The 25,094-nt window shown below is 41.7% G+C and overlaps 1 protein-coding gene across 2 annotated transcripts in view; it reads left to right on the forward strand.

The window, feature by feature from the left end:
- Nucleotides 1–25,094, forward strand: part of LOC113415133 (ras GTPase-activating protein 4-like) — an 85,989-nt gene that overhangs the window by 35,457 nt on the left and 25,438 nt on the right. The window contains exons 2-7 of one of the 2 annotated variants that reach the window (XM_087944747.1): nt 7,925–7,981; nt 9,474–9,587; nt 10,700–10,761; nt 14,538–14,667; nt 20,449–20,530; nt 21,704–21,838. In XM_087944747.1, the coding sequence (XP_087800873.1) occupies nt 7,925–7,981; nt 9,474–9,587; nt 10,700–10,761; nt 14,538–14,667; nt 20,449–20,530; nt 21,704–21,838 (580 nt within the window). The remainder of the gene's footprint in view (nt 1–7,924; nt 7,982–9,473; nt 9,588–10,699; nt 10,762–14,537; nt 14,668–20,448; nt 20,531–21,703; nt 21,839–25,094) is intronic. The other variant, XM_026672398.2, reaches the window with a different exon arrangement.

Below are 25,094 nucleotides of genomic sequence, written 5' to 3' on the forward strand. Positions count from 1 at the left end.
CGTTGGTGCGCTTATGCACGCCTCCTACAGACCTCTTAGGAAGGGGTGAGGTCAATAGTAGACAGTCTAAGGTTAAAGTTTTTGGGGTTTGGGGAAGAGACTACAGAGTCGGGTAGAGTATTCCAGGCGTTGACCACTCTGTTGCTGAAGTCGTATTTCCTGCAATCAAGTTTAGTGCGGTTTACTTTGAGTTTGTATCTATTGTGTGCTCTTGTGTTGTTATGGTTGAAGCTGAAGTATTCATTGACAGGTAGGACATTGCAATGTATGATTTTATATACCATGCTTAAGTCAGACCGAAGACGGCGTAATTCAAGGTTTTCTAGTTCTAGAATTTCAAGTCTGGTGGCATAAGGTATTCTACAACGAGTAGAAGAGTGGGAACTCTCCTTGTGAAATATTTCTGGACTTTCTCAATTGTGCTAATATCAGATACGTAATGAGGGTTCCAGACTGATGAACTGTATTCGAGTATTGGTCTAGCAAATGTTTTGTATGCTCTGGTTAGTAGTGTGATATTACCAGAGAAAAAGCTACGTAGGATTAGGTTAACAACTCTTAATGCCTTTTGGCTATGTAGTTGCAGTGGGCTCTAGCACTTAGATCATTAGAGGTGAGTATTCCAAGGTCCTTTACAGAGCTTGGGTCATCAACAAGTTCTTGACTATTCAGCTTGTATTTTATTTTCTGATTTTTTTGCCAATATGTAAGACAGAGCATTTATTTGTTGAGATTTGAAGTTGCCATTTGTTTGACCATTCAGATACATAGTCGAGATCTTTTGAAGGGTAGCAGTATTGTCTGTGGTATTGAACAGCTTTACATCATCAGCGAAAAGAACGCAATTGCTCTTAATATGATCGCAGAGGTCATTTATGTAGAGTATGAAGAGAGTTGGTCCTAGAACACTGCCCTGGGGGACACCACTATTGACAGGTACTGGATTTGATAGGACGCTCCCGATTTTGACCATTTGTTGTCTGTTTGACAGGAATGCTTCTATCCAGTTATTCAGTTGTCCAGAGATACCATAGGATTTTATTTTAGGAGTAGTTTGTCGTGTACCACTGAATCAAAGGCTTTACAGAAGTCTATGTAGATTGCGTCTATTGCTTTGCCCTGGTCGAGTTGTGTCGTCCATATGTTTTTGCAGTGTAAGAGTTGCAGATTACAGGATAGTTTTTTTCTGAAACCAAATTGTTTATTGGAGAGTAGGTTGTTTGTCTCTAAGTGGAGGATAATGGATTGGTTAATAATTGATTCCATGACTTTACAGGTGACGCAGCATAAGGAGATTGGCCTGTAATTTTCAACTAGGCTTGGGTCTCCCTTTTTGAAGATGGGGATGACTGTGGCTTGTGACCATAGGTTAGGCAAGGAGCTGGTTCTGAAAGATTTTTCAAAGATTATGCTTAGAGGTTTGGCTATGGCAGTGGATAGCTTTCTTAAGAAGTAGGCACATATTCCATCCGGTCCAATAGATAGAGATGGTTTTAGATTGCGTAGTGATTTTTCAACATTGTCTTCTGTGAAATCGATATGTATTAGATCATTGTTGTTATCTGTGGTACGGCTAGGAAATACTGGGCATGATCCATTGCTGTTTACAAATACTGAGCCGAAGAATGTGTTAAAGATGTTGGATTTAATGGTGTCGTCGTTGCAGTCTTTACCATCAGGTCCTATCAAGGGAGGATGGACCTTGAGTCTTTTAGTTTGTTGTTTACAAAATTGTAAAAAGCACGGGTGGAATTGGTGCTTAGGTTTTCCTCTTGTTTAATGTGATAATTGATGCATTCGGTCTTTATCTGGTGGCATAAATTTTTGTATCGGTTTTTGAAATTGGTGCGTGACCAGATTTGTTTTTCCGCCAGAGTGATCTCTTTTTGGATTGAAGTTTCCTTATTGATATGGGTAATCTGCTTTTTGTTTTGTTTTGGGAGTTGTTGTTGGAACATATAGTTTGATGACTCTTTTGACTTCAAGTAAAAATATGTTGTAATGGTCTTCAACAGTATTGCATCCAGTGAATAGAGATTGCCAATCAAGGGATGAGAGATCGTTGTCTATAAGATCATAGTTGCCTTTTTGAAGTTACAATTGGGATTACATCATTGTGGTGATTTTTGTGTGGACGTATGTTGAGACAAAAGTCAATCATATTGTGGTCACTACTGGAAAAGGGTTCTCTAGTTTGTATTCCGTAAATTAAATTCAAACTATTGCAGAAGATGAGATCGAGGCAGTTGTTTAGTCTAGTGTTGTTGGTTACTAGTTGTTCCAGTCCCAGATTTGTAATAGCATTATAGAAGGTTGTGTGTATGATTTCAGTTGTACAGTCATTTAGGGTCCAGTCAATATGAGGTAGATTGAAATCACCAAGAAGGATAAAGGGTATGGGCAGGATGCAGCCCATGTTAGTAATGTATTTAGCTTGTTTACATGTTCGATGTCATAATCAGGTGCTCTGTAACATAGTAAGAATCGAATTGTGATATTTAAGGATAGTTCACAGATGATGGTTTCAGGAAGGGCAAGCTCCTGGGTAACTTGGATATTTTTAGATGTAAGGATTTTTATAGAATATAGCAACACCACCTCCTCGGACGGATTTTCACGATCTGATCGGTAAACATGATAGTCTCTTACTGTGGTAATGGAGTCAGGGAGAGATGCATTGAGCCATGTTTCACAGACAAATATAATGTCGAAGTTAGCCATATTTAGGAGGATGAGAAATTCAGGTATTTTATTCACGAGGCTTCTTGCATTGAGTAGTTTGCATTTGAGGCCGGCAGTAGTTGGAATTGAGGTAGTTGGGCGTGCGTGCCTAGTCTTGTGTGATGGTGGATCGGTTGAGGTAGGGTTGTGGTTGAGGGTAAAAGCTGAGTATTGGGTTGCGTGGCTTATGAAGAACATATGAAGAATGATTGCAGGAATTGGGAATGTGTAGTTTAATGAAAAGAAGGAGTGGGGGAGACATCATAGCAGTGTTCCAGTATCTGAGGTGCTGCCACAAAGAAGATTCTCCAAAGCAGCTGAGGGCAGGACAAGAAGCAATGTGTGGAAGCTAACCAAGGAGAGAAGCAACCTAGAACTAAGGAAAAATTTCCTGACAGAACAATTAACCAGTGGAACAACTTGCTTCCTGAAGTTGTGAATGCTCCAACACTGGAAGTTTTTAAGACGAGATTGGACAACCATTTGTCTGAAATGATATAGGGCTTCCTGCCTGAGCAGGGGGTTGGCCTAGAAGACCTCCAAGGTCCCTTCCAATTTCTATTCTATTCTATTCTATTCTATTCTATTCTATTCTATTCTATTCTATTCTATTCTATTCTATTCTATTCTATTCTATTCTATTCTATTCTATTCTATTCAGTAGTTACATACACCTGAGCTACAGATATCCGCCATTATTGCAAGCTTACATTCAAGTTTAATTCCTACCAACTCCAGTCAAACGGATTGAGCAGAAGAACCACTGCTAGTAAGGGGATGGGATGCCTCAGCAGTTAAAGACATTCAGTTTGTCAGCTGGAAAGCTGACAGCCCAGGTTCGAGACCCAAGCACCATGCAATGGGGTGAGCTCCCATTACTTACCAAAGCATACAAATGTGAGTAGATAAATAGGCACCACTTCGGTGGGAAGATAACGGTGTTCCATGCGCCACGTGACCATGGAAGTGTCTTCAGACAATGCTGGTTTCCTTGGCTAAGAATTGGAAATGTGTACCACTACCTAGAGTGACTGGATATTGGAAATTTTTACCTTTACCACTGCTACGGTAGTTCTTAGAGGTTCCAGGCTATGCGAATAACCATCTGATATGCAACGTCTTGTTATATTCTGATTATCCCAATGCAGCTAGAAGTATATGCTAGATTACCCTTCTGGTGACCCTCATTCTTCTCTGTTTGTTTATAAGTTCCATTCAACCCCAAATCCTCCTTAATGTTAATTGAAAGCTTCCTGTTTGGCTATGATTTTTCCATCTGTTTTATTGTTCTCCAGCTACGGAGATGAGTGATTACCCTTTGTGTATAATCAGCTTTTGTTCTTCCGGGCAATGGGCAGTGGGTGGACGGGTGGATAGAAAGGAGTTTTGATATTTTGGGGGGAAAACAAGCAATAGATGAAATAACTCCCCTTGCAACTATCACAAGCTAAATGAAGAGCAACTCCCTCGGTAATTTCTCAGGTCTGAGCAATTTCAGAGGAGAAATAAACAGGCTGCCTCGAGCAGGAATGGAGCTGACTTCACTTAATCAGCAGAGGCTAGAATTCATTTGTTAGAAAAATAGCTGGCTTTTTGCATCGCAGGTAGTAAACTAGGAAATAAGTTAGACCCCAGGGTTCTAATTATAATTTATCTGAAATAGCATTATATTATTTTTCTATTTATCTTCCTCTACACCTCCCTGCCCTTCCTATCTTTCCTATGAGCACCTTCAGTTTCTTAATACCTTTGACTTTGCTGTATATATGAGTCACTTTTATTCCAAGGCAAACTTCATTCTTGCCATAAAACTTGGTACAACGTCAGAGACCAAGGTGTATCCTCTGTCCCAAACTCCATATGTCATTTGGCTATAAAGACAGGAACATAGTTAATCCCTGTTCAATTGTCTGTGATCTGCACAGCTTATTATCTTGTCTCTGAAAATGCACACTGTCACAATTGCCAACAAAACGTCAGTAAATCCTGAAGCTCAACACTGCCCTGTACTTGTGGCATCCTTGGTATTCTCTGAGTTTAGTGGCTTTCTTGCGGACATTTCATTACCAAACTAGGTAACATCATCAGTGCTATAATGGAAGAGGTTTGCTCTTATTTTTATATATTAGTGGTTTGCCCAGACAGTGTTGGTGGGAGTGTTCTTGCTGGTTTCTTAATTAGACTATTATTTATGGTTAGCTTTTTTGTTTGGATTGAAAGTTCCTTGATTGGTAGTTCCTTTGGCTTTGCCAAATGTCATCCAGTTTTTGGTACCTCCCTCCACTGGGAACAATGAGAACTCTTGCCCCTAGATTAGCATATGGGGGGGTGCCTTATCCAAACAATGGTTCAGTACTTGGAATGATCAGATGAGCTGATAGCTTTGCTCCACAGTAGCCAAACAAATTAATTCTAAATTTTATTCCTGTATTTTGAGTTTCTGGGCCTCTCTGAAACATCAAAAGCTCTCTTTGCACCAATAATACAATTTTGTTTAAGTTGGCTGAAGGAGAAACTCATCCAATGATGGAAAAGAACCCTAGAATCTAATCGGTTTATTTTTAATTAATTTTAAATCCAGTGAATGGAGTGTTTGTCGTACTCTTCATTCCCTCCCTTCATATCTCCAGCCCACAAAACAAAAAAATGTTGCCCATTTTTGTGGTCAAATATATTAATGAAAAAAATCCAGTTATGAGTCCTCAGGTGCATTTCAGATCATTTTTATCGACTGAATCAGGAAATCAGTGAGATGTGTCTCTATTCTTATATACTCTGGTTCTGGGCTGATGGCATTGTTTTCCAGTTCATCAAACAGCCAACGGGGAATAATTTTCTTGCCTTGGCACCTCTGGTTTTCCAGAATCAAGAGAGAACTTTTCTTTCCTAGTTCCTTCCATGCAAAAGAAAGCAATGGAGACCTTTCCTTATTGTTGTCTCCCCACTTGGTTTTCCAGTTTTCTTTGTCTGGAAGGAAGAAAATAAGATTAAAAGAAAAAAATTAATACCATAGCAAGACCAAGTACCACTGCTTGTGTGAATGGAAGCCAGAACACCCACTTTTTGATAAAGATCAGCCCTGTTTTCCTTCTCCGTGGGCCGAAAGTGGCTTGCAAATGGCATGTGGATTAATGTCCTCAACCAGCAGTTAGCAGGTTCTTCCAACATGTGGCTGAGTACTAATAAGTGCAATAAGATCGTGTCATATACATGGATGGCAGAGTCAGGATTTTAACATTCATTTTCTGCTTTTATTTTTGTGAATTAAGTGCAGAGAAGAGCAACCAGGATGATTAGGGGACTGGAGGCTAAAACAGAAGAAGAACAGTTACAGGAACTGGGCATGGCTAGTCTAGTGAAGAGAAGAATCAGGGGAGACATGATAGCAGTCTTCCAATATTTGAGGGGCTACCACAGAGAGGATGGGGTCAAGCTATTTTCTAAGGCACCCTAAGGCCAAACAAGGAATAATGGATGGAAACTGATCAAGGAGAGACACAGCCTGGAAATAAGGAGAAATTTTCTGACAATAAGAACAATCGACCAGTGGAACAGCTTGTCTTCAGAAGTTGTGGGAGCTTCATCACTGGAGGCTTTCAAGAAGAGACTGGACTGCCATTTGCCAGAAATGGTGTAGGGTCTCCTGCTTGGGCGGGGGGGTTGGACTAGATGGCCTACAATGTCCCTTCCAACTGTGATTATCTGTATCTGTATCTGAATTAGAAGAAATCAGTGCAAATCTTCCCAAGGGTAGCCAACCCTGCCCTTCGTTTTCAGCACTTTAGGATTCCCAATGGCTTCCAAAGCGTTAAAAACAGGATCATATTGCCTGTAAAAACTATGCTATGTGCTTGCTCAAATTTCCTCATTATAAAAGTTTAGAAAGCTGAGACAGGTTGGTTGAGGGTGGGTTCCTTGGCACTTAAAGTTGGATAAACGAGCTAGAGGAAACATCTTTAAGCATTAATTAGCTTATGACAAAATAGAAAGGAAGATGATGGGACGCTCTCTGGCAAGTTGCCCTTCTGATTTCACTAATATATGAGTGGATAATTTAGTTATATAAATGGAAGGGGAAGAATCAGTATAGAGCTAGAAGGACCTTGGAGGTCTTCTACTCCAGCCCCTACTCAACCAAAGATCTTATGACAAGTGACTGTCCAGTCTATTCTTAAAAACCTCACATGGTAGAGCATTCCCAACTTCTAGAGGCAGGTTGTTCCACCAGTTGATTGTCCTCATGGTTAGGACGTTTCTCCTTAATTCCAAGCTGCTTCTCTCCTTGATTAGTTTTCATCCATTGTGTTCTGACCCACGCCCTTTCCCAACAAATCAAACACAATCCAAAGGGAACAGAAACCTTGTAATGCTTTTACAAAATAATTAGCTGAAATAAGCACAAGCCTTGCCAAACTGTGCGAGACTTGCCAAAAGATAACAGACAAGAAATAATTTGCAATACAAGAATCTTCAAATACAAACTCAGGATACTGGAATGATCACGAGTCTGGTAGTTTCAAAACGTCTTTGCCTTCTGCAAAGTACGTTCCTTTCACAGCTGGCTTTTATCTTCTTGAAGGAGGGCCCATTACCTTGCAGCCTTACTCCCGAGTCACCCATGCTGTGCACTTGGCACAGGCTCCTTGGGAACTTCCTCATCACTGCTGCTAGCCTCCACAATCTTTGAAGGCAGCAGAGCAGTCCACTCCCTAATGGTCCTGGCCCCTCATCTGAGTCCTCGCTTTCCTCAGCCGTCCACACCTGCTTCCGGCTAACCACAACACATTGTTTCTTGTTCTGCCCTCCAGTGCTTTGAAAAATAAATTGACCCCTTCCTCTTTGTGGCAGCCTCTCAAATACTGGAATATTGCTATCGTGTCAACCCTAATTCTCCTTTTCTCTAGACTAGCCAAACCCAAATCCTGCAACCGTTCTTCATATATTTTAGTCTCCAGGCCTTTAATCAACTTAGTTGCTCTTTTCCGCACTTTTTCCAAAGTCTCAATATCTGTTCTGTCATGTGATGACCAAAACTGGTTGCAGTATTCCAGGTGTGGTCTTACTAAAGATTTATAAAGTGGTACTAATACTTCATGTAATTTTGATTCTATGCCTCTGTTATACAATCCAGGATTGTATTAGCTTTTTTGTTCTACTATCATATATCCTTATACTGTATGTATTGTTCTTTTTTCCTTTTCAGTACAGGTAGCAGTGACCCCTACTGTATTGTGAAAATTGACAATGAAACAATAATTAGGTAAGTCAACAGAACTTTTTTTTTTGCTACCTTCCCTCATAGAACAAAAAAAACCACCACAATCAGAACTTACCAGAATGTCATATAAAGTCTACCTTACCTTAAGCTCTAAGAGCAGGGATATAGATGTTATGTTACAGCTAGTCCTCAACTTATGACCACAATTGGGACCGGGAATTCCATCACTAAGCAGTGTGGTTGTTAAGTGAGTCACATTTGATTTTATTATCTTTTTGCTGCCATCATTAAGCAAAACATATGGTCATCAAGCAAATCCACCTTTCCCCATTGACTTTCCTTGTCAGAAGACCCTGGGAAAGTTACAAATGGCAATCGTGATCCAATTGTCATAAATACATGCTAGTTGCCAAGCACCAAATTTTGATCATGTGATCACAGGGATCCTGTGTCAGTCTTAAGTGCAACCACCATTCAAACCACGATTTTCATTGAAACTTTGGATTGTCACTAAATTAATGGGCATAAGTTAAGCATTATCTGTATGACATGCCCACATGCACAAGGTGTTATGTGCCTTCCATCCAATCCCATATCCTGGAGGGGTGGAACATTTCTCTATTTTCACACAGTGTGTGTACTTTGCGTTATGTTTTTCAGTCACGTAGCTCACTAGAAGGGCACGCGCTACCTGCCCACTTCCAGTTTTGTCCTTACTGGGAATTCTCAGATGTAATTAATCATCAGTGAACATCTGGCTGCCAACATCTGATGATTCCCAATAAGGATGAATCATGCAATGTTTGCCTTCTGATGCTCTGTGGAACTGAATTAAAAACCCAGCTTAAAGATGCACCTGTTACTTCACCAGCCTTGTGAAAACTTATTTAGAAGGAAGGTTTGCTGGCTGAGGAACTCTGGGAGTTGAAGTCCACAAGTCTTAAAATTGCCAAGGTTGGAGACTCCTAACTTAGAAGACGTTGGTCTGTGACCACGGTTTCTTAGTCTGATTGTGGATTTGTAAAAAAACACAAAAGTCAAACTGAAGTGAGCCAACCCTACGTAGCTGTATTAACTCTACAACTGACATCTGAATGGCAAAATCCTAGTACTATGAATTAACTTGAGGGCCAAAAAGCCCAAATCCAACTCTTCCTTCTCTACCTGCTTAATCATTCGAGGTGGGCTATTCTGTAACCTCCCTAAACTTTCTCTCTCTTGTCCTGAATTTTGAAAGTAATCTGACCATTTCAGGTTCATAAACTGTGGGTAACATCAACAGTACAGGGTTTGCCGGTTCAAAATAAATTAATAAAATAAAATACAGCTTCTTATCTAATACATTGATTATTTAGGTGTTAAATAATATTGTTGGGGCTTTGCTTAAATTATTGTCAAAAATACATTGTTGTAGAAAAACGTATTCTCGTTGGGTTTTTTTTTTTTTTTTTATGATGTATTTGGTGATGTATTTTGTTACATACATCACTTCGGGCAAAAAAATGGGCCTTGATTGACTTCCTCCTTCCCTCAGGACAGCCACAGTGTGGAAAACTCTCTTTCCTTTTTGGGGTGAAGAATATGAAGTTCACTTGTCTCCCAGTTTCCATTGTGTATCCTTCTATGTGATGGATGAAGATGCATTGAGGTATACTATTTCTCCTTTTAGAGCGATCTGTTCTCTTTGTCTCCCAGTCTATAGTGAGAATGCCGCACACCGTGAAGCAGTAGTGGGAGAACCTCTCCCTGCTGAGCCCATCTGCTGCACTGTGTATTTTATAAGAAAGTAAGGAAAGTGTCTTTCACATGGGAGCTTGGCCCCTGATGACTTCATGGAGACATTGATGTAGTACAGAGATCTCCAACCTTGGCAATTTTAAGACTTGTGGACTTCAACTCCCAGAATTCCTCAGCCAGCTTGCTGGCTGAGGAATTCTGGGAGGTGAAGTCCACAAGTCTTAAAGTTGCCATGGTTGGAGACCCCTGATGAAGTCATTTGAGATCCTCCTCCTTCCCGTCCTCCTCCTGATTTCTTGCAGGTTCCCTTATCCAGGAACTCAAGAGGTTCCACCCTTATTAGCTTTCCACGATATCTAAAGGGAACAGGTGTAGTGTGAGGTGCTCTTTTTCAGAATTCTTTATTCTAATCCTTGCTGTCTTCCTCCCTTTCAGGAGTAGGTATTTTGGGGCCAGGGTTCCACTGTCAGTCCAATCGGGCTTTTAGAGGGTAGGATTCTCCTTTCTTGTTCTTTCTAAAGAGAAGAAAACCGTATACAGTACAATGCCAATCAAAAGTGGGTGGATAATTGCATTATACAATGTTTACCCACTAGGGGGCATTAGATTGTGTTGGTTTGGGGATGGTGACTGGATGGAGAAGAAGTGTTTTATGTAGGCTTTTTAAAGTAATATAATATAGATTCCTCACAGGAGTTTCCTGGCATCTCTAGCTCTTTAGGGTTATGTATGAGAAGAGGAAAGCAAATATATGGGCAGAGGCACAAATGATTAAAAGGTGAGAGCGCAAGCAAAGTCAGGTAATATTTTAAAAGATCAGGTTCTAAAAGTCCATAAGATTATTGTACAGGCCATTGTAACCCAAAGAGGCAGTGACCCTGTTGTCCGTCCTCTTCCCACCTGAAATATCAATATATTTTCAGTTCTAGGCTCCTCTTCTGTATAATGCTCTGGGGTGGCCTCTTTGGTTGGTGCTGACACTCCGTTTACCTTGCCTTGTCTTGTTTGTCTTCCTTGTATCAGCCGGGATGACGTCATTGGGAAAGTGTGCATCCCTCAAAGTTTGTTGGCCGATCATCCGAAAGGTAAGTTTCCCTCCTGGTTGAGAAAGACATCTCTTCATTTGAATGAGTAAACGGAATGGGTGCAGAAATGAATGTGATCATTTCTTCTCCCTTTTGAATCTACTATTAGAACTATTTCCTGTCCAGGTATCTCATTTCTAAAAGCAGAATGATCAATACTTCTGCTTGCAAAGGGTGCATGATGGCTCAGTGGTTAAAGATGCTGAGCTTGTCAGCTGACAGCCTGGGTTTGAGACCCGAGTGATACACAACAGGGTGAGCTCCCATTACTTGTCCCAGCTTCTAGCAGTTCGAAAGCAAGCAAATGCAAGTAGATAAATAGGTACCACTTCGACAGGAAAGTAACAGCGTTCCATGCGCCTCAGAGTATAGTCATTCTGGCCACATGGCCATGAAAGCATCTTCAGATAATGATGGCTCCCTTGGTTAAGAAACAGAGATGCGCATCGCCCCCTAGAGTCAGACACGACTGGACAGGGGAAACCTTTGCCATTACCATTTTGGTTGCAAGCTGCAAATCTAATTAATTTGCCCTGATAAAGAGGCAGGCTGAAATGCTCGGAGGCATTCACCTCGTCTCACTTCATCCATGGGTGTCATGGTTGGCTGACTGGAGAGGTTGTAGCTCAGAAGAGGAGAGGAAGATCATTAGCTTTTAACAACACCCATATTTAGTGGATGAGTTCACCGTAACCTGCTAAAGCCAAGTTAATCAAACAAAACACGGGTGTCACAGAACATTTTGTGCTCCTTATTATACCCTCATCAAATCTTCTGGTTCACCCCTTGTGCTAAGCTAATGGTTGGGTTCTCACAATGCACTGAATACAAAATCTTATTTTAACTTTGTTGTGTGTGAACCAAGGTTTGTGGTGTCCTCTCCTGCTTATTGTTTAGACCTCCCTTATTTTGTTTGGCCTTGCTTCAGATTGCATTGTTCTGCATTGCACTTAAGGAACTGTTCACGAGCCTTGGCTGCAATTCTGAAGGGCAAACTATAAACTGGGGTTGGAGAACAAATGATTCCCCCAAAGCTTTAGGTATGGACCCCAGGGGTCCCCCAGAACAAAGGGAAAGAAATCAGAATAAACGGAATAAATAAAATCCATTTTTCAATACAAGTAGTCCTCGACTTACAACAGTTCATTTAGTGACCGTTCAAAGTTACGGTAGCACTGAAAATAGTGAGTTATGACCATTTTTCACACTTACGACTTAATAATCATGTTACTAATTTCACAACTGCAGTGATTCACGTAACATTCACTTTTCTAATTTCCATGCTAGACGGAGAACGTGAGATGTTTACTTAAAAATCTGGGGGGAATCTATTGGAAGCAAACTGACTCATCCTTGAGATGGGGGCAGGGAGATACTCTCTCTCTCTCTCTGCAGTTGCTGGGGCTGAATTTGAAAGCTCTTTTAAGGGTAAAAAGGAGCATAGAAATCCAGTTCAAGTCTCTGTTGGGGGAAAAAAATTACAAAGCAGGTAATTTTGGGGTCAACACGTACTTTAACCATGGAGCGGATTTTGTCAGCTCAGGTATATATATATATATATATTAAGTGTGTCTTGGTGTGTCTTCACATTTGGTGACTGCCTGGACCAGTCCTTGCTGGGTTTTTTGCAACATCTTTTGGAAGAGGTTTGCTGTTACCTTCTTCTTCCTAAGGCTGAGAGACAGGGATTGGCCCCAAATCACCTTGTGTCAACTGGCTTTGTGCCTAAGATAGGACTAGAATTCACAGGCTCCTGGTTTTAGGGGGTTATGTTGTCTGTTTAGAATAGAATAGATTGAATAAACAGAGTTGGAAGGGACCTTGGAGGTCTTCTAGTCCAACCCCCTGCTTAGGCAGGAAACCCTAAACCATTTCAGACAAAAGGTTGTCCAAACTCTTCTTTAAAATTTCCAGTGTTGGAGTATTCACGACTTCTGGAGGCAAGTTGTTCCACTGGTTAATTATTCTAACTGTCAGGGAATTTCTCCTTAGTTCTAGGTTGCTTCTCTTCTTGATTAGTTTCCATGCCTTGTTTCTTATCCTGCCTTCAGGTGTTTAATCTCCCTTTCCAAGAAAAGAGAGTAAACATTCTTCCTTTTGTAACCCCAATTTACATCTAGTTTAGGTGGGATTAGAATGGGGAACAACCGAGGACACACAGTCTCTGTGTTCAAACAATACCATTAAGTCAGTTAAACAGGGACCCGACAGGCTATGCTTGGTTCCTATAAACTTTATCTAGATGTGTGTGTGCGTGTATGTGTGTGCATGGTTTAATGTGTTTTGCAAACCCTCCTTGTGTTTTAGTTTATGGTTCACTGTATCATTCAGAAAATGAGTCATTTCAGTAACCAGGCAAAGCACATTGGGAGAACGCAGCTGTTGGTTTTGGGTTTTTCACTAATAAATGAGCCACAAGTCAAGATACAATACAGCGTATCTGGCTGCTGTACAACATCACTGGCTGCTAACAGAAGGAGGTGCACAGTGCTGAACAAGATTCAGTTTCATTAAGACTGGATGCAAATGTTTTAAATAAAAGAATCAATCATTTTAATCTAAGCCAGGGATGTCAAACTCAAGACCCAGGATTCAGATCCAGCCTGTGGGAGTGCTTAGATGTAGTAGTAGTAGTAGTAGTAGTAGTCATCGTAGTAGTAGTCGTAGTAATCCCAATGTTTATTCTGTTGAGTCAATCCAACCTTTGTAGTTCTGTGCTATAGTGGATTAGGCTACCATTTTGTCCAAACATACGGTGGCTTATTCAGTAACCCAAGGTTAATCAACACATGACTTTGAGCAATGTGTGTAAACCAGACGATAAGCAGGGAACTTTCCTGGGGGAACTTTCTATTTCAGCCCATCCTAACTTCACTGATTGCAGGGGGATATAACCATGGCAGGGAGTAAATGAACACTGTCTACAACTGTAGGCAGCACCCAACTTTAACTAATAGATGATAATCATGGGGTGGGAATGAAATGTCAAAAAAGTGCTTGATAATCTTCTTGAAGTCTCACATTGCCCCTGTCATGTCCCTGTCGGAGTCTGAATCCAAGGAGGAAGATGAACAGGTGACAGGGAGTGGGAGTGCGGCTCTGCTGGCTGTGGAGGAAACTGGGGAAGGGCAAAGTCTGGCTGGGCAGAGCAGGGGAGAGGTAAAACAAGGGAGAGGGAGTTCAGAAGAAGACCCAGGCCCACCACCTCTTCATCCTAGAGCACGCAGGGAGGAACGGAGAAGAGAGCAACGTGGGTTGCATGGCTTATGGGGGAGGAAAGGGCCCTGATTCACTTCATTAGCCATACCTGGGAAGAGAGTTTAAAAGAGATGCATGCTGAGTGCGACAGCTGATGGGAACAAACGTGAGTTTATCTTGTGTTGACTTTGATTATCTGCGTTCCTGGCATCCTCCCAACCGTGTTGAATTACTACCATTCCTTCACGTCTGGAATTCCTTCTCTTGCCCTGCCGGACTAATTACCTCATCTTGCCTTGATTGGACTTATAGTTACAGTTTTTGTTGACCATGTTTTGGACTTTTCTCTGCAGTCAAAAGCTGTTCCTGGGAGAGTTTTTCTCTGGCCAGAAGGTAACCAGGACATTGGGGGCAAATTTGAAGCTAATAAAGGGACTCCTACTGATTATCTGACTGTGTTGCCTTTGTGCCACGCCCTGGGTCATCACAGCACCCATTCCAGCCTGGTAGACTCTGCTGTTGTTCTCATCTTACACATTTGGTTCCACCCCACCTTCTCTGCATGCTCCTGTTCTTAGGCTACAGTGGTTGGTTGAACCTCACGGAAATTGACCCCGATGAGGAAGTGCAAGGAGAAATCCACCTGCAGATCGAGATCATCGGCAACAGTGCTGCAAGGAAGTTGCGCTGTGTTGTGTTTGATGCCAGGTAACAGCAATTTATAATATCACAAATTCTATACTTCTCTGCTCCTTTGATTTGAATTTTTGTTTCCAATAGGATGGAAACAAATACCAGGAGGAAAAAAAATGTTAGTAACACGTTTTAAAAAAAGGTTAAGTGAATCTGGCTTCTCCTTTGATTTTTTTCTTGTCAAAAGATTGCAAAAGCTGATCACATGGGACACAGCAATGGCCGTAAATAGGAACCAGTGGCCAAATTTTGATCACGTGACCATGAAGATGCTACAAAAGTCATAACGGTCATAAGTTACTTTTTTCAGTGCCATTGTAATTTTGAACAGTTGTTAAGTGAATCATCCCATTTGTTAAGGTAGTAAAATGGTTGTTAAGTGAATCTGGCTTTCCCATTGACTTTGCTTGTCAAAAGGTGATCACATGATCTTTGGACACTGCAACGGTCATAAATATGAATCAGTTGCCAAGCATCTGAATTTTGATCACATGATCATGGGGATGCTGCCAAGTAAGGAACTCTGAAAATCAGTCGTAAGTCACATTTTTCAGTGCTGTAGTAACTTTCAATGGTCATTAAACGAACCGTTGTAAGTTGAGGATTACCTGTATGTTGGACAAACTTAGTTCTTTTGGTTAATTTATAATTTAAACCAAGGAACAGAATGTATTCTCTGATGAGGTTACATATATTGAGAAAGTCCAGAAATATTTCACAAGAAGAGTTCTCCACTCCTCTACTCATTGCAGAATACCTGATGCCACCAGACTTGAAATTCTAGACCTAGAAAACCTAGAACTACGCCGCCTTCGGTCCGATCTAAGTATAGTATATAAAATCATACATTGCAATGTCCTACCTGTCAATGAATACTTCACCTTCAACCATAACAATACAAGAGCACACAATAGATACAAACTCAAGGTAAACCGCGCCAAACTTGTTTGCAGGAAATACGACTTCAGCAACAGAGTGGTCAATGTCTGGAATACTGTACCTGACTCTGTGGTTTCTTCCCCAAACCCGATAAACTTTAACCTTAGCCTGTCTACTATTGATCTCACCCCTTTCCTAAGAGGTCTGTAGGGGGCGTGCATAAGCGCACCAACGTGCCTACCGTCCCTGACCTATTGTTTCTTTTTATTTTTCTTAGATGTATCCATTTCATGTATTCATAACTATGTTTATACTTATACTATGTTTATACTTATGACCGTTATGACTTTTGTAGCATCCTCATGGTCACGTGATCAAAATTTGCCCGCTGGTTCCTACTTACAGCCATTGCTGTGTCCCATGTGATCAGCTTTTGCAATTGTAAGCGATTGTAAGCGATTGACAAATCAAATAAATAAATAAAAATATGTTGTTTAAACCAGGTAAGGTTGAAAAGAAATGGGAACATTATCTATCCTAAAAAAATAATAATCTAAAAATAAATTCTAGCTTTCTTGAAAACTGCAAAATTAGGGAAAGATTTCAGCTTGATCCTGTTACTGGAGCCCTTTGAGTGTTCTTTCTTTTAGTATCCATTTTTTTTCTCCCTCCCTTATGGGGGATGTACAAAATCAAACCTAAAACTCCTTTTCCTCCATGTCATGTCCTGGAGTACAAAACAGAGGATTGTTTGCAGTTTCTAGACTTATTTTATAGGAGTTCTGCTGCCAGAATTTCTTAATCTTAGAAGTCACTGTGACTCTGACATGTCCTGTTGTTTTCAGGTCTTAAACTTCTGACTAGCTTTAGAGACTCGGCCAAACGTTTCCTGTCTGGGAACATTCTGAGCTGATATAGCTTTCTTGTTCTATCTGCCCTAACCTCAATAAAAGGAGATTGATAGTAACAAACTGTGTCTAGCAACCTAAAATGAAAGGAATGACCAATAAACAAAGCAATTTTGTCTATCTCAGTCTTTCTCAACCTCAACAACTTGAATATGTCTGGATTTCAACTCCCAGAATGTCCCCAGCCAGCATTCTGGGAATTGAAGTCCACACACCTTAATGTCATTGAAGTTTGAGAAACTGCAGGCCAATCAGTCTAGGCCAGGAGTGTCAAACTCACAGCCTGTGGGCCGGATGCTTCACGCCCTGGCCATGCCCATGCCCAGTTTACAAAGGGAAAAAGTCACGATACATCACGTGTTGACGCTGTGACGATGCGAGTTTGACAACCCCTAGTCTAGACCAATCTGAACAGACAGATTTTTTTAACAGATAATCAGAATTGGAAGGGATCTTGTAGGTCATCTAGTCCAACCCCCTGCCCAAGCGGGAGACCCTATACCATTTCTGTCTTTTTCTGAGGTTCAGGAAGTGACTGACATTACTTTATAGAAAAAGCACCAGAGAGAACTCAAGAAAAGCCCTAACAAACTTGGGAAAGATCTCTTAGTTTACAAGAAGTCCAAAGTTCTTAAGAAAACAAGAGACCCAAGACACCTCAATTATGCTTGACCAATCTCTTCTTGAAAGTCTCAAGTGATGAAACTCACACAACTCCTGTTCCATTGGTTGATTGTTCTCACTGTCAGAAAGTTTCTCCTTATTTCCAGGTCAAATCTCTCCTTGTTCAGTTTCCATCCATTATTCCTTGTCTGGACTACAGGTGCTTTAGAAAATAGCTTGACCCCTTCCTTCCTGTGGCAGCCCCTCAAATATTGGAAGACGGCTATCATGTCTCCCCTGGTCCTTCTCTTCACTAGATTAGCCATGCCCAGTTCCTGTAACCGTTCTTCATATGTTTGAGTCTCCAGTCTCTCCCGGTCTGCTGTCTTCTAGCTAGATTGCTTTCCATCATTGCAGATTTTTAAGAAAAGATTGTCTAGCCATTGGTCTGGAATGGTATATAGGGTGTCCTGCTTGAATAGAGAGTTCAACTAGAAGACTTCCAAAGTCCCTTCCACCTCTGTTATTCTGTTCTGTTAAATTCCCAAATGGGAATTGCTGAGAATTTTGGGAATTAGTCCAGATATCTGGAACTCATCCTGGGGTTCTGAATGTTTTCTGACAGGCTTCTGCCATAACCAAAGAAATATAATTTAAAGCCAGACTACCATAACAAAGCAGAGCATTTTAATAGGGTAAAATTGGAGCAAGGATTGAAAAAGATGAGTTGCAAAGGATCTGGCCACATGAATCAGAACTGTGAACTTTTCGATTTCCTTTCTTTTCTTGAGCCTTGGAATCCATCAGGTCACTGCTGGATACAAGCATCCTATATTTTTTTCATTAAAATAAAACCCCAGTCTGTAATTGAAGGAAATCACTTTGAAATTACAAGCCGCCTCTGTAAGTAGTGATTTTCTGTTTTGAACATTTCACAGAGTATCATCAGGAAGGGGTAAGTAAGAAAAGGAAGAGAGGGAGGGAGGGCAGCCTCCTTAGAGGATGCATTTTATCATTATTTTTAAAGGCTTTGTCATAGGAATGACAAAAGGGGCTTTGGGGGAAACCACACTGGAGCAGAAGGTTTTGTGCCTTTATTGAGGATTTCACCATTGTTCATTCGTGTTCCATTTTTCTGAATCACACGAATCTCAAAATTCCTCTTTGTTTATTATCCAAGCAATACGGTTCTCCCGGGTTCCTGGGCTCCCATCTTCCTGCTTTATAGACCTATGTAATTAGAGTTAGGGGGGGGAAGCATCTTGCAATTAAAAGACGGGCTGGGGAAGATAAAACCGAACGGAGTGTGTCTGAACAGTTGCAAACTTTCAAGGGTTGAGAGCTAGAGGGGAAATCCTGGAAATCACAAGGATGTCAGGAAAACCCTATTTTGTACAGCTACCAAAAGTAAACAAAATTAAAATGATCGGAAGACTAAAGTATTGATTCCCAAAGGAGGCAGGTTGTTATTTATCTGCATGGAGTTATCGGTATAAGAATTCTCTAGAAGATTGACCTGCCCTTAGATTTCCTGTATTCTTCAGGAGTGGTTATGTCTTCTTGGCAGTGTATGAGAGTCTGCAGATAGAAGACCACCAACACCAATTTGATCTTAATCAGAATAGAGTTGAAAGGGACCTTGGAGGACTTCTAGCCCAACCCCCTGCTCAAGCTCTATATCATTTCAAATAGGTAGCTAACCAGTCTTTTCTTAAAAGCCTCCAGTGATGAAGCACCTACAACTTCTGGAGGCAAGCTGTTCCACTGGATAATTGTCCTCACGGTTAGGAAGTTTCTTCTTAATTCCAGGTTGCTTCTCTCCTTGATTAGTTTCCATCCATTATTTCTTGTCTTGCCTTCTGGTGTTTTGGCAAATAAGTTAACCCCCTTCTCTTTGTGGCAACCTTTCCAATACTGGAATAACTGCTATCATGCCCACCCCCCAGTCCTTCTTTTCTCTAGACTAGCCAAACCCAAACCCTGCAACCGTTCTTCATGTGTTTGAGTCTCCAGGTCTTTAATCATCTTAGTTACTCTTCTCTGTAGGTCTCAACATCTTTTTTGTAATGTGGTGACTAAAACTGGATGCAGTAGTCCAGGTGCGGTCTTAAGTAAGGATGTATAAAGCTGTAGTAATACAGTATTTTTCGGAGTATAAGACGCACCTAACTTTTGGGGAGGGAAACAAAAAGGGGAAAAAAATCTGTTATATATTTGCATACTTGAAATACTGCCTTGTGATTGGTCCGTCAATACTGCCTTTTGATTGGTCCGTCAATACAACCTTTGATTGGTCCATCCTGTACATTTGAATACTTGTAATACTACCTTTTGATTGGTCCGTCTGACGGCGGGAAAATTCAAGGAGCCGTCATTGGCCGCGAGCCGCCGCTATAAAAGAGGCTGCCGCAGCTCCGGTTTGTTGAGTTTTGCAAGAGACTAATAAAAGAGCTGAAAGTCACACTGGTCTCGAGTCGATCTTTCCCGCGACTTAACAAAATCTGCCTCTGCCTCCCAGCAATTTGCCTCCTTGCAGCAAACAGGCTGTTTCAGCTTCAGCACAGCCTGATTAGCACAAGCAGCTGATTGTCGATTGGAATTGCCTCCCGACGACCAGCTGTTTCAGGCTGCAGGGATTGCCATCCGCGCACCATTTTCAGCCTCTGCACGCCCCGTTTTCGGCCTCCATGTGCCCCATTTTTGGCCTGTTCTGGGCGGCGGGGATCAGAATGGGCAGAAAATGGGGTGCATGGAGGCCCGAAAACAGGGCACGTGGAGGCCAAAAATGGGATGCACGGAGACGGCAAGAGGCAATGGCAATCTCTGCAGCCTGAAACAGCTGGTCGTCGGGAGGCAATTCCAATCAGTTGCTTTGTACTTATCAGGCTGTGCTGAAGCTGAAACAGGCTGTTTGCTGTTTGCTGCAAGGAGGCAAATAGCTGGGAGGGAAGGGCCAAAGGGTGGGGGCCAGCGGGTGGGCAACATTCGGTGTGTAAGACGCACAGACATTTCCATCCACTTTTGGGGGTGGAAAATGCATCTTACACTCCGAAAAAGATGGTACATGGGTACTGTAGGGTTGACATAGCTAATTTGCTGTAGTGCTTAAGGCATCAGATTAGAAACCAGGAGACTGGGAGTTCTAGTCCTGCCTTAGGAACACAGCCAGCTTTCTCCCAGCCCTAGGAATGTGGCCAAGGCAAACCACTTCTGAAAAATCTTGCCAAGAAAACTGCAGGTGTTGTCCCAGAATTGGACACAATTTCCAGCTTGTATTCAAGGGTATGCCAAAAACGTAGGGTAGACTTTAGTTTTTTGGGGAGTTGAACGTGTCTTGTTTTTTTTCCTTATATTTATGCAAATGGCACCTTCAGCATCTGTTAACCTTCCTTCTCTTTCTTTCAAGGGATTTAGCTCGGAAAGATCGGAATGGAGCTTCTGATCCTTTTGTCAGAGTCCGCTATAACAGCAAAATTCAGGAGACATCAGTGAGTTGAAGTTGTGGGGAGAAGAAGAAGAAGACGGGACTACACCGGTTTTTGAAATTGAAATTGGTTACTTTTGTCTATTCAACTTATTACAATTTAGTTCACAATTTATTACTGCCCCATATTCTACAGACAGTGCTTGACTTATGATAACAATTGGGACCGGAATTTCTGTTGCTAAACAAGGCAATTGTTAAGTGAGTCATGCCTGATTTTATGACCTCCCTTTTTTCCACAGATTTATTTTATTTAGATCTATAAGACTGATAGTTGGAAAGATTCAAGACAACTTAAAAATTCAGTAAAAAACAAAGTGCAAAAGGTTTTTTTTAAAAAAAAAAACCCAGCAACAACAACATGCAAAAAAGTGCTGTGTTATGCTAGGCCCGTTTTTCACACTTATGACCGTTGCAGCATCACGTGATCAAAATTCAGGTGCTGACTCATATTTATGATGGTTGCAGGGTCCCAGGGTCATGTGATCTGCTTTGGCGACCCTCTGACTAGCAAAGTCAATGGAAGAAGCCAGATTTACTTCACAACAGTGTTGCTAACTTTCTAAACAACTTGTAAGAGATTCATTTAACAACTTTGGCAAGAAAAATCATAAAAATGGGGCAAAACTCACCCAATCGCCTTGGTTAGCAACAGAAATGTTGAGTTCAATTGTGCCTGTAAATTGAAGATTACCTATACCCGTGATGGCGAACCTATGGCATGCATGCCACGGGTGGCACGCAGATCCATTTGTGCGAGCGTGTAAGCCCCAGGCCTTTACCCCTTTACGCCCCTTTACCTCACTGCGCATGCATGCGCCTCCCAGCTGATTTTCGGGCCTTTTTTGGCCTCCCAGAGGAGGAAACCTCTGAGCCTTTATAGGCCGAAAAACAGGTCCATTTTGTCATTTCCTGTATTTCCGGAAATACCGGAAGTGATGAAATGGGCCCATTTTTCAGCCTACAAATGCTGCAGAGGCTTCCCTCCAGCCTCTGGGAGGCTGAAAAAGCCCCGAAAATCAACTGGGAGGCGCGCGCATGCACAGTGCATGTAAAGGGGCGGTGGGGGAGGATTGCGCACGCATGCGCAGGGGGGGGGGGTGGGGTGCACAGGAGCCCAAAAGGTTAGCCACCACTGACCTATACAATGGAGTTGTCTTCCTATTTCTTTCTTCAGGTGATCAAAAAGTCTTGCTACCCCAGATGGAACGAGACCTTTGAGTTTGACTTGAATGAGTCAGCCACAGAAAAGCTGTGTATTGTTGAAGTCTGGGATTGGGATCTTGTCAGCAGGAATGATTTTTTGGGGAAGGTGAGTTGAAAAACAAGGACACACGCTGAAGGCAAGTTAGCACATCTGAGGAGCAAGGAGGCGGCTCTGTGGAAAGTCTGTCCTGTTTTGGCTATATTTAGAAACTCTAAACTTGAGAACAGGGAAGAGAGCAATAACCTGAAGTAGCTGCTTGCAAATTCTTGTGACTAAGGCATGGGATAAGAAGGCCTGAAAATTAAACATGGCTGCAGTTGAAATCATCAAGGTCTTGGGTGCTTGTACTGCCTCAAACATGGTGGGGTTCTCGATGATGCTGATGTTTGTTTCTTTGTTTTTTTCCACTGTTTCTTCCTTCTTTTTTTCTTAGTACTGTAGGAAGGAATCCCCCCTCCCCGATTAAAATATTCTTAATTCTTAATGTTAAAAAGAGGCCAGAATATTATATTTCCCAAAAGGAGAAATGGAGAAGCATGCTCTTAAATACAGAAAGCCTCAAGCAGAAGTCTCAAGTCTTTAGAGATCTTTTGTATCCATTAAGAAAGACTGAGCCAAACTATTCACAAACAAAATACCTTCAGCCACAGCTCCTGCAGAAGGCTGGAGCTGATGGGATTAAGAATTTGCATTCCCCCACCCAAATTCTAAGAACAGGACATGACCTTTAGGACATAATAGGATTAACCCTCCGCCACTGAAATAGTAAAAGACACAAAGCCCCAGTACATTGCACAACCCCCTGGAGCATCTCAAACACAAAACCCAGAACCCTATAAAGATGCATCCATGTGCTTAGTCATTTTGTCAGCCACCCCAGAAACATGCTGCTGTCACTGAAGTTTCTGGGAACCAAATAAACCTTTCCTTGCAGTCAGCCTCCATTTTGTTTCCAGTGCCTTTCTCCTGGCTTGGAAGTAGACCAGATTTTTCTTCCTACAGTACACACCTAAAAGAAAGGAAGAATAGCTGCCTTTTGATACTAACACTGGGACCTATCTATTTGTAAAGCATTGGTAGAGACCCATTGTACAAAGCCATGACTTGCTTTAGCCTGGGTTATTCATTATGTTTTATCTTAACGAGTTTAGCAGAAAGAAATAGGAAAAAAATACCAAAAAGTGGAAAGGAAGTACACGAGAAACTATAAAACAAAACACAAATAAAACCAGAAAAGGTAGAAGTTATCTAGTTTTGTCACATATCAATCAAATGTCAGAGAGATATCTAAATCTACCCAAAGGGGTAACGTAAAATAAAAAAAAATAACAATTCTCTAATAATAGAGGAAATCATAACAGCTGTGTCACAGAAAGAAGTACCTAGTAGATAAAAATGCCCTTTGAAAAACATATCTCTTGAATCCAATCCTTCATAACAAGAACGGTACTACTTTTTCATTAACTTTTCATTTATGTGTTCAATAAATGGTTGGGCTCCCACAATACCCAAGCCCAAACCAATAAGCCACATGGTACAAAGTGTGAATGGATGCTTATTTTTTTAATGTTTTGGCAATGCTTGGGAAAATGTGGCTGCGTAATTAATGATGAGTCACTGCACCACAAAGCAGCGACTGCCTTCCTTTGTCGCTGGATCATTGCAGAGTCATCTTTACCGTTTATTTATTAGATGTATTTGCCGCCCGTCTTGGTTCTATGCAACTTTTATTGTTAAGCATGGTAAGGAGTCAGCTGGGGCCAGACCTCCATCCCTGCCCTTCCCACATGCTCTTACGAGACTCCCTGGGCATTTGACTCATTAAGAGAGTCCTCAGGGTGACACACTCTGAGGTGGCTGGGCCACCTGCCTGCATCTTTTATAAAGGCACCTTGGTGGAGATTGTAGGAAGCCTCTCCTCCCCAGATTACAATATTATTTATTCTTAATATTAAAAGAGGCAGAATCAGGGATGAGCTGCTACGGGTTCACCCGGGTTCGGCAGAAACCTGTAGCCAATTCGGAAAACCGCCAAATCCCATCTGTGGCTGGCCCCTCCCCCCCTCCCCAGGAGTCTCCACGTGGCCCATTTTGGATGTCAGGTAAGTGCAGAGCCCACGTGGAGGCTTGGGGAGGGCAAAAAACGGGCCTCCTGGAAGTTCTGGAAGGCCAGAAATGAGCCCGTTTCCTGCCTCCGGAGGGTCTCTGGAGCCCAGGGAGGTCATTTTTGCCCTCCAGAGCCTGGGGAGGATAAAAACAGGCCCCCTGTTGTGGTGCAGGAGGCCTACTAGGCCACGCCCACCATGGCCACACCCATCCAGCAACCGGGCAGAGAAACCATTGCTGAAATTTTTGAAGCCCACCCCTAGGCAGAATAGAAAAGAGGAACAGAGAAAACATGTTCTTAAAGGCAGAAAGCAGCCCCAATCTTTCTTAATAGCCTCCAGCAGAAGCTTCATGTCTTTAGAGAGGGATATTTTGTGCCCATTAAGGAAGACTGGGCCAATTTATTCATAAACAAAACACAGAGAAGGTTGGAGTTGGTGGGATTAAAATTTACATCCCCCACCTAAATTCTAAGAACAGGAAATGACCTTTAGGATATAATAGGATTTACCCACCACCTTTTAGAATAGCAAAAGGCACAAGGCTCGCTATATTGCACAACCCCATGGAGCATCTCAAAACCCTATAAAAATCCATCCATTTCTAAGCCAAGGGGTCGGCCACCCCAGAAATATGCTTCTGTCAATGAAGTTTCTGGAATCCAAATAAATCAAAATAAATAATTCCTTGCAGCCAGTCAGCCTCCATTTTATTTCCAGTGCTTTTCTCCCAGATTGGAAACGGACCAGATTTTTCTTCCAACAAGATGTTATAAGATGAGGGGGGGAGGTCTGCCAGGAAAGGCAGTTTGTAAGAGAGATGGGTTTTGTTTTGTTTTTTGTTTCAGGCAGGGGTCCTCTTGACCACACTAGGGATTGGATGCAAACCAATGACAAAACAGATGTATTTAATGATTTGATTTGATTTATATAGCTACCCATCTCATATATGTAATTTTGGGTGGCTTTCAAGGCTAAAACACAAGCAATAAATGCAAACAATAAGCATTAATAATAAACTCAAACAACAGTTGCTTTTATGGATATATTCATTTGCTTTATATTGGGTCAAGACGGCAATGGCGATAATGATGATTTTTAAAAGAAAAAAAAACTCTAAACAAAATCAGTTTGACTTAACAGGTACACATTTTTCTTCCAAAGTTAAAGAAATGGCTTGCTGTTCAGTCTCCCAGGATGCCTTTCCAGCTGCCCAGGCCTCTTACAATTGGGATTCCCTGATCTACCTGAATTAC

The sequence above is a fragment of the Notechis scutatus genome, chromosome 1 (genome assembly GCF_049901735.1).
Source record: "Notechis scutatus isolate UNSWTSFEM ecotype Mainland chromosome 1, rNotScu1.2, whole genome shotgun sequence".
Classification (NCBI taxonomy): domain Eukaryota; kingdom Metazoa; phylum Chordata; class Lepidosauria; order Squamata; family Elapidae; genus Notechis; species Notechis scutatus.